Below are 9,640 nucleotides of genomic sequence, written 5' to 3' on the forward strand. Positions count from 1 at the left end.
ACAAATGTCATAACATTTATATCACACATGCTAATAAGGTTATTTTAGTTATTTCTACTTTATTCCTACTATATCCCAATATAATACTAATATTTCTAAAATTACGTGCAAAAAGCAAATGGATACTTCTTTATGGGATGGAGGGAGTATATACTTTAAAAATACAAAAAAAAAAATAAAAAAATTGCGCTATACTGCTAATTAAAATATAAATTGAGCACTAAAAAATACTTTCTCCGTCCCAGATACCGTGTCTGCTGCACAGTAGACACGGTATATTAGGAGGGTGTAATTAGTAGATAATTAATAATGTATTAGTGAAAATAATTATGCTATAATATAAATAATTATAAATTAAGATTAAGATAACTAATTAGTTTAATTAAAATTAAAAAAAATAAAATTTAAAAATTTAAAATGAGATTAAAGTGTGTAATCATTTTCCAAAAAATGAAAGTGACATGGTACGTGAGACGGATAGAAACGGCAACATGGAGATAGTATTTGGGACGGAGGGAGTAATAACTTGGATAACAAAAATATTATTGTATTTTTTAATTATATTATTAGTTTGATAACTTATTTTAATAATAATTTAGATATGATATTTTATGATATTTGAGTAATATAAAATCATAAAAATTAAATAATAGAAAAAATAAAAATAATAATAATAAATACAAATTAAATTGTAAAAGTTAATTATAAAAAATACAATAAATAAACAAAAAAAAAATACACACAGCAATATCAAAATTTCATTTATCTATCTCATTTTTCTTTGTACTAATTACTTTTTATATTTTATTACTTCAGCTCTTTAACTTATAATTTTTATTATTATTATTTTGTCAGTCGTTTTTTACATTAAAATTATTCATCCTTTTCAATTCCAAAGACTATGGCATGTTTTTTTAGTAAAATTTTTTCAAATTTTATTATTTGTACTCAGCAATTTTTCGAAAAAAATATATTTTTTTATGTTACAAAATATTTCATCAAACATTATTTTAATGTCAAATTCAAACAATTTTTTTTTAAACTCAACTAAAAAAACACACCCTAAGATATATATATATATATAATTACAATTTCATCTTCAAAATCAATATCAAATAAACAAAATTTCGAAAAATACTCACAACACGAATCATCATTGGTTTTTGTTAAGGCTTTTGTGGGAGTAGTCTCTATCTCTTTTCTAGTTATTTCTTCTTCTATTTTGTTATTTTCTACATTATAAATTTATTGATTATATTTTAATATTGTTTTTTCTTTAACAACACTTTTAACCTTCTTTAACATTTTAGATTAATTTGTTTTGATATTCCCTATTAGTTATATTAATAATTTTTAGCCTTCCTTTTGGTTCGTTTAATCTCTAATTACAGGAAATTTTTACTGTGTTAGATTTTAATTTCGGAATATATTTTAGTTGATATTTTCATTGGTTGACAGATTTATCAAAACATAGCGTGTATTTATTTGTGAGATTTTGATTTTGAGTTTTGATTTTAAATAATAAAATTTTAAATTGAAATAATTGTTTGATGTGATATAAATATGTATGTAATATTTTGAATGTAAAATTAAATTTAAGTGTAATATAATAAATAAAAATTAGGTGTTTTGATTTGATATATTTGAAAAAAAAAATTGTTCGGAATAGTAAAATCAAAAACAAAATTCTACATAATAATTTGCATGTATACACACGTACACTCTTCATTCATATTCTCATAAATGGTGGTGTCGTGTTGACAGCATACCGCATCACACGCTATAGTTTTATATAGCATAAACAATAGTTGATTTTAGCACACCACATATTGTTATACAATACATTTATAATTATGAACCAACAACACAAATACAACACATGAACTAACAACACATGTCATAGTCTTATACAACACAAATAATAGTTGATTTATCATACCACTTACTGTTATACAACACACTTATAATTATAAATAAACATCACCTGTCTTTATTATACACAACATGTGTTGTGTATTATAAGACTATGTGTTGTTTGTATATATTGCAGGTGCCGATTTTTCCAATTCATCACCCTAATTGTTCCCTCGTAAATATATACATATGCTTATGACGTTATCTTTGGTTTATTATGTAATAACTAATTAGGAATTATATTGTTAGCTAAATTGGTATTGCGATAAGTAAATGTACCGTGAAATCAAGTCGAGGATAAATTTTTTTTCCGAAAATTAGATACGCCCCGGTAGTGCCTCTGGTGGCCGGCATTCTAACCCAAAGATAAAACAGTTTCTGTCTCCAATGAGAGTGACTCCTCTGATCGTCAAAGCTCCGGTGAATAAAACGAGGTAGAAACTGAGTTTGAGAGGTTTCTGGAAAGCTAAAAAGCAATAAGAGAATAAAAAGAAAATGTTGTTAGTGTGTATAGAATGGAGGGAGAGACCCTTTATATATGCGTCTCCACCCGGCCAAAATAGCAGATGATCAATTACAATCACAATTATGACCTTAATTACCGATGTAATATATTCTAATTTCAACATTCCATTTGAGGTGGTCGTAATTTATTCTAATTACAAACCTTCCGTTTGAGATGATCATAATTTATTATATTTTCAAACCTTTCGTTTGAAACGATTGTAATTTTTTATAGTTTCAAACATTCTGTTTGAGATTATAATAAATTCATCTAACGGATAATATTTTATCCAGATAATACCGCGACTTAAGTCATATACCTGGATTTAACTTAGGACTGCATAATTTGGTTTGTCTCGAAACAGGCAAAATAGTCAAAATATTAACCAAGCCCCATATATAATAAATAAATAATATTTATTTATTTCATCCAAATTAATTCAATTAATTTGGTTCATCGGCCCGTCACATTTTCACTCACCAATTAATCGATTGTGTAAATAACCGATTATTCAACAATCCCCTACGTAAGTGGGAATGTCCATAAAATGACATAAGCCCAGTTCAATCTCTCTTAAACATTGATACATTTGGACAGGTAGCTTGTGGCTTTGAACCTTCCATAGTCAACATTACATAATGTACTGGTGGCCGTGATGCATTGAATTGTTCACCTCTGCGTGCACTTAGTCAATAATATTAATGTGTTGTTATCTCAGGTTTTGACCCGTTTCAGTCATAGATCTCGTCTTTGGATTCATAAGTGTTTTGTTTGAAGTGGCACACATTTCAGACTCCTATGTCAAGATATCTAACTCACACTTTTAGGATCATTAAGAACAATTGACTCAACCTCACCACTTTTATACATTGTAACACTAATTACTTTTCAAAGAATTGTAATTGAGTGTTTGTACCGGACTCTCACAATTTAGTTTTCCTATTGAAACAAGGCTTGAGATTTCCTAGTGATTTGGTTGGATTATCAATGTAATTGTCTTGTGGATGTCAAGCTCATTCTATTTATCAGTTTGTACATTTGATCTCTCTGCAATCCTTTGGTTAGCGGATCCGCTAAGTTTTCTATTGACTTTACATATTCAATAGTCAATACTCCACTAGTAATCAAATGTCTTACAGTGTTATGTCTATGTCGGGATTTACCATTGTAAATTTCATTCTTAGCACTTGCTATTGCAGTAAATTATCACGGGATGTACTGGTTTAGTCCAGTATAGAATATCATCCATGAAGTTTCTCAGTCATTCGGCTTCCTCGCTAGCTTTGTCCAAGGGGATGAACTCTGATTCAATTATAGACCGTGTAATGCACGTCCGTGTTGTAGATTTCCACGAAACAGTTCATCTTCCAATTGTAAATACATATCCATTTGTAAACAGTGAGTTTTTTGCATCGGATATTCAATTGACATCGCAGTACGCTTTTAGTACCGGTGGGTATTTCGAGTAGTGTATGCCAAAATTTAGAATAAACTTAAGATAATTTAAGATTCTTTCTAGCGCTTTCCAGTGTTCATGACTGAGGTTGTTAGCGTATCGACTCAACTTATTTTTAGGGCAAGCCAGGTCAGACCTTGTACAGTTTGTTGAGTATATTAAACTTCCAATAATTTTGGCATACTCTTCTTGAGCTACGGGTTTTCCTCTATTCTTGCTCAAGTATACATTGAGGTATATTAAAGTTTTTACTAGAGTGTTGTCGAAGGCATTGATATCTTTTACACATAGCGGGACTAAGTAAGAACAATATATTCAGCTTATCTTAAAATCTTTATTCCAAGAATAAGACCACCTATCTATCTGTGAATGAGAACAGACAATCGAAATCCACTGACTAATGTAAGTAAAGTATTCAGTTAAAACAACATAAATAAGACCAAGGCTAAGGATAAGAAGCATGTTGTATGAGCCATGAATAAGACTGCTGTTTTTGGTAGTGAGCACCCGAGTAAAATGGTCGGCTAGACAAAAGGCAAGGTTGATTTGAATACCACACATTGTTCCAATATATGTAGAACTTGACCTTGGATTCTACGCTATCCTTTCCACGAAGCAAATTAAAGATAATAATAATTTTCGGAGACAACCGTGCAAAACCAAATGGAAAAAAGGTCAAATAGAAGAAGCAAGATCGACAAGAAAATTATTTTCTTTTCACTCTCGAATTAGAGTTTTATTTTTTTATTTTCTTTTTCATTTTCTACTTGATTGTGGACTATTATGGATGGAGTTATTCATGTTGTTCTAGTTTAAAAGATGATAACGAACTATCACTTATATTTGAGAGATTTCTTATTATTGTGATAAAGTTCTTATTGATTATAATTATTTGTTTAATTCTTGAATTGGTATTTATTATTGTTGGATTGAATGAATATTTTAGTACCAATGTTCATTTATGCAACGGTCAATTTGACATTTGAACTTAATAGTTTCTTCCCGGACTTAGACAATCCAATTTAATTTGCTCATCTTAAGCAATAATTAATTGAATTGAATTTTTCTAAATTGGAAAACAAGTTAGCAATAAATCTTACGATCTTACAATTTAACATAAGAGAATATATCACACAATCACGGTAAACACATAATCACGGTAAACACATTCCTTAGCAAAGCACAATTTAAACATGTTTTGGCATGTAGGCAAAGGTGTGTGATTTTGTTCTTTTTAAGCATCTATAAATTTTACATTTAAAATATCATATTCAATCATTATTTCACCTAAAAAAACAATAAAAACCAAAATTTTAGAAAAAACAAACATAAACAGAACATCCAACAAAGCCGACTACAGGGGAGAAGAAAATAAAATGGAAGTTAGGAGGATCTATTGTAGGTTTAGAGGCATTGATTTGTTGTTCGGACTAAGAGTCGGAGTCGTATAGTAAGGATAAGTGAGTGATCTCAGAAGAAAAGATGTATTCAGCACAAGAGCAAATCAACAATATCACAAGTAAGATAAAATGGTTCCATGCTAATACGTATTATTAAACTTAGGGCCACAAAGTCGAATATAATTATAGAAATGCAACCAAGTAAAAGTAAGTTATTAAAGCATGTCGGATGTATCTACTTCTACTGAAAAATATGTACATTCACATATAAAATTTCTCAACATGATGCATCGATGATTTAGAGGCAAGTCAAACATGGCACAGTAGTTGCTTCTTAGCCAGCAATAATCCAATTCGAAATGCAAAAAGTAGAATGAAAATCACATAATTAAAACACGAAAACTAAGGTGACAAGAACAGAGGATGGCTAGAGAAATGTCTGCATAGCCCAATTATATGAAACCAATAGATTCTGCAGCAAACAAACTAAATATAGATTACCATTTCATCAGGGAAGGCACCAGTCGTCACTTTCACCACAATCACTTGGAAACTATTGGCCACAGCTATTAACAATTCTTCAAAGAAACTAAATACAGATTACCATTTCATCAGGGAACGCACCAGTGGTCACTTTCACCACAATCACTTGGAAACTATTGACTACATCTATCTCCAATCTTCAACTAATGCTCTAACTTTGAAGAAAAGATTGCAGTGTACACATTGTCAGTCGTCACTATAACCACAATCACTTGGAAACTATTGGCCACGGCTATTAGCAATTCTTCAACCAATGCTGTAACTTTAAAGAATTATCTGCTGTGCACGCATTTTTTAGCTCACTCGAATAAGGGCGGATGAATCTCTCAAGAAACTTCTCATCTGACATCTTGAAAAGTGTTGGGAGGGTGGGCCAACTTTTAAGCAGACTCCTATTTTCCAAAATTTCTAAAGTCTGGAACCGGGGCTTATATCTCTGCTCTATGCTGCACGAAAGTGATGCTGGGTTATTAAGAATGGATGACATGCTATACTTTCCATTAGATAGAATGAAATCTTTTGTTCTCCTTACGTTATCCACAGACATAATAATCACATATGGTGCCTTCTGAAATAATACCAGTATGTCACTTTCCGCGATTCCACAATTCCGAAGACCCTGCAATTTGAGCTCCAAAACATTGCTGGATATTTGAGCTAAACATCGAACAGCAAGTATGAACATTCCGGAGTTTCTATTGACACCCATCTCCTCAGCCTTTTCCACAGACTTCCTAAAAATTTCAGATTTCAACAAAAAACACCTTGGATACGTACACAGGAATTTAATGATGCAATCCATTGGTATGCCAAAGCTCTTCAATATTTGAATATTGGGAAGCATAGTCGTTTTCAAGTCACAGCCTACAAACCACCCTGATTTGCTCATAAACATGGCAACAGCTTTATTGTTTCCTAATAAGCCTTTTAGAATAGATAATAAAGGAATGATTCTTCTATTCAAGTTTATCCTCAAAATGCAAGGATTAGCTGAGATTATTTCGGTAATATCCTTAGAAGAAAAGCCCATGTCCTGAAAAAACGTAATTTTGGGTTCAATGTTATAGTCAAGACGAGCCAAGAGCAACGCAGGGTCGACCTTCACTATTTTCTCCATTTGAGTATTTGAAAAGCCACGCTGTTGTAAATACGACAGCATCGAATTGCATTTCTCGGTGTCTTTCACTCGTTGATTCAAAATAGAGGCAGCTTTAGTGGCCACTTCGGCCGAAAATCGGTGCTTCTTCCGCAATAAATCAAAAATTGCATCAGAACTAATGCATGCTCCTTCGTTCGAAGTAGAGAAAAGACGGAGACAAAACGAGCGGGTAATACAGTGAGGCGAAGCATAAAATGAGCAGGTAATTTTTCTGCGCAGAATTGAAATCATTCTGAAAGAAGAAGCACGTAAAATCGATCGACACAACTTACAGATTCAAATCAGTCCTCTGGATATCGGATTTGCATTATCCAGTAATCGGAGACGTAGAAACACAAGGACAACAACAGCCGGAGACGGAGAGCGGCCATATCGGCGAGCCAGTAGGGTTTGCAGCCGATCGCACTTGTGTGTAATTTAAGCGACCCAAAAAAAAACCAAAAAAAAAAAGAAAAATCGTGGCCTTTTTATTCATAGTTTTGTAAATATATTTTTATGTATTAGAAAATAAATTAAATTTAAATTTTGTTTAAGAGGGTGTTTGATTTTATTTATTTATTTATAAAAAAAATTAAAATATAATTTAATATTTATTATAATTATAGGGAAAATATATATATATACAATATATATATCATTAAAGAATAAAATTTTTTATAATATAAATAAATAAAAATTTAAATATATATATTGAATATAATATAAATGCATAATCAAATCATATAATATAAATTTTATCCATTAAATTTAATATATATTTATATTATTTTATTCATTGTCTATCCAATCAATACACATCATTGTTCAAAAAAAAAATATGATTGTATTTTCACAATAGTTATATCCTTTTATTTATGTCTTGCTATTTCCATATTTAAAAATAGAATTGTAAATAAGTGATAGAAAATAAAATTGAGGAGAAAAAAATTAATTAAAAAAATGTGCTTTGATTCTTTTATTTGGTATAATAAAGAATTCAAATAGTATAACTTAAGAAAATATACTATATTGTTAATAAAAATAAATTGATCACTAAAAATAATAAATTGAATAACAAATATATTATTGTAATTTTTAGTTATAATATTAGTTTGATAATTTATTTTAATAATAATTTAAATATGATATTTTATGATATTTGAATAATATACAAATTTAACAATAGTAAAAAAAAAAATACAAATTAAACTATATTATGTCAATTCTATTTCTCTCCACACAAGAAGAACGAAACTATAAAATAAAAATAATTTATTTCTTAACCAAACAAAAAAAATATATAAATTTTTTCATTTCTCTATTCCTTCCTATTTATCTTTACCGAATACCCCTTATATTCTTTTTCATTTAGCTCTTTAACTTATAGTATTTTTTTATTTTTTATTTTTATTTTCAATCGCTTTTTATTTTAAAATTGTTTCATCATTTTCAATTCTAAATACTAGAATAACCCTGAGAATATACATGTATATATATATATATAATACTACCAATATTCGGCTCTAAGGGTCTCATTTACTTTTTGCGCGTTGATTTTTTAATATTAATTATTATATGAAAACGTAATACAAATCAAGAGAAATAGGCAACAATACTTTTATTAATGTTTTATAATACTATTATAATGATATTTGTGCAAAAAATAATACAAATATAAAAATATTTTTAATGTTAAGTACAATAACGTAAAAGGTAAATGAAACCCTTAGAGTCGAGGGAGTAACAATTTCATCTTCAAATTCAAAACCAAACAAACAAAATTTTAAACAATTTCATCTTCAAATTCAAAACCAAACAAACAAAATTTTAAAAAATATCACACTCGCATAGAGGCCCACAACATAATCAACGTTGGTGTTTGTTAAAGCTTTTGTGAGAATAGTCTCCATCTCTTCCTTTTTTCTAGTTATCTCTCCTCATGGTCATAGTCAATCCCTACACCACCATTCTTTACGGGACAATATTCATCCTCATTATGAAAATAATTAAAGATTTCAAATTAAATTAAAGTATTAGCTATTACACAATACTTTATCTGTCTTAAAAGCGTGTGTTTGTTTGGATTAGATACGAATTTGAATGAACATAATATTATAACAGTTGATTGTAACATAAAATTATGCATTTTGAAAAATATAAGAGTGACTTAATCAAATTGAAGAATATTAAATTGCATATATTAATGTGTAAGATTACTTGCTATAAATAAAAATTCATACTTTTTTAAAAAAAATAAATAAATTTAATGAATGGATAAAGTGGGTTTGTTTGGTTGAGGGTTTAGGAGGGGAGGGAAGGGGAGTCAATTTCATCTATTTTTTTTTTCCTCCAATTTAGGAGAATTTGGAGGGGAAGAATTTTACCAAAATATTTTTTATCTATTATACCCTTTACATATTTTATTAGAAATTTCATAACATCTTTTAAAATATTAATATTTATTTATTTTATTTTTAATTATATCAAATAAATATTAATATATTGAAATTATATTATATATTTTGAAATAGTTTTAATTAATTTTTTTAATCAAGTTTAATTATAATAATTTTTTAATAAATTACAAATTAGCATATAATTATATCTATAATATTAATATTAATTTCTTTTTTCTCATGTAATATGATCATATTATTAATGACCTTATAATTTTCAAAATGTAA

The 9,640-nt window shown here is 28.7% G+C and overlaps 1 protein-coding gene across 4 annotated transcripts; it reads right to left on the bottom strand.

Annotated features, from left to right (window-relative positions):
- Positions 1-1,834: 1,834 nt before the first annotated feature.
- Positions 1,835-7,437, bottom strand: LOC127257105 (uncharacterized). 4 transcript variants are annotated; one of them, XR_007839935.1, is made up of 2 exons: positions 5,777-7,436; positions 1,835-2,380 (listed from the first exon to the last, which is right to left on the bottom strand). XR_007839935.1 is itself a non-coding variant. In XM_051283414.1 (2 exons), the coding sequence occupies exons 1-2, from the start codon at positions 7,206-7,208 to the stop codon at positions 6,054-6,056; spliced, it is 1,089 nt and encodes a 362-aa protein (XP_051139371.1). In that variant the 5' UTR covers positions 7,209-7,437; the 3' UTR covers positions 5,233-6,053. The 4 variants fall into 4 exon arrangements, 3 of the variants coding, with proteins under 3 accessions (XP_051139371.1, XP_051139372.1, XP_051139373.1); XM_051283414.1 differs by lacking the exon at positions 1,835-2,380 and having other exon boundaries at positions 5,233-6,851; positions 6,918-7,437; XM_051283415.1 differs by lacking the exon at positions 1,835-2,380 and having other exon boundaries at positions 5,234-7,105; positions 7,250-7,436.
- Between the last annotated feature and the right edge of the window lie 2,203 nt (positions 7,438-9,640).

This window comes from Andrographis paniculata, unplaced genomic scaffold (genome assembly GCF_009805555.1).
Source record: "Andrographis paniculata isolate CXL003 unplaced genomic scaffold, ASM980555v1 Contig57END, whole genome shotgun sequence".
Lineage (NCBI taxonomy): Eukaryota > Viridiplantae > Streptophyta > Magnoliopsida > Lamiales > Acanthaceae > Andrographis > Andrographis paniculata.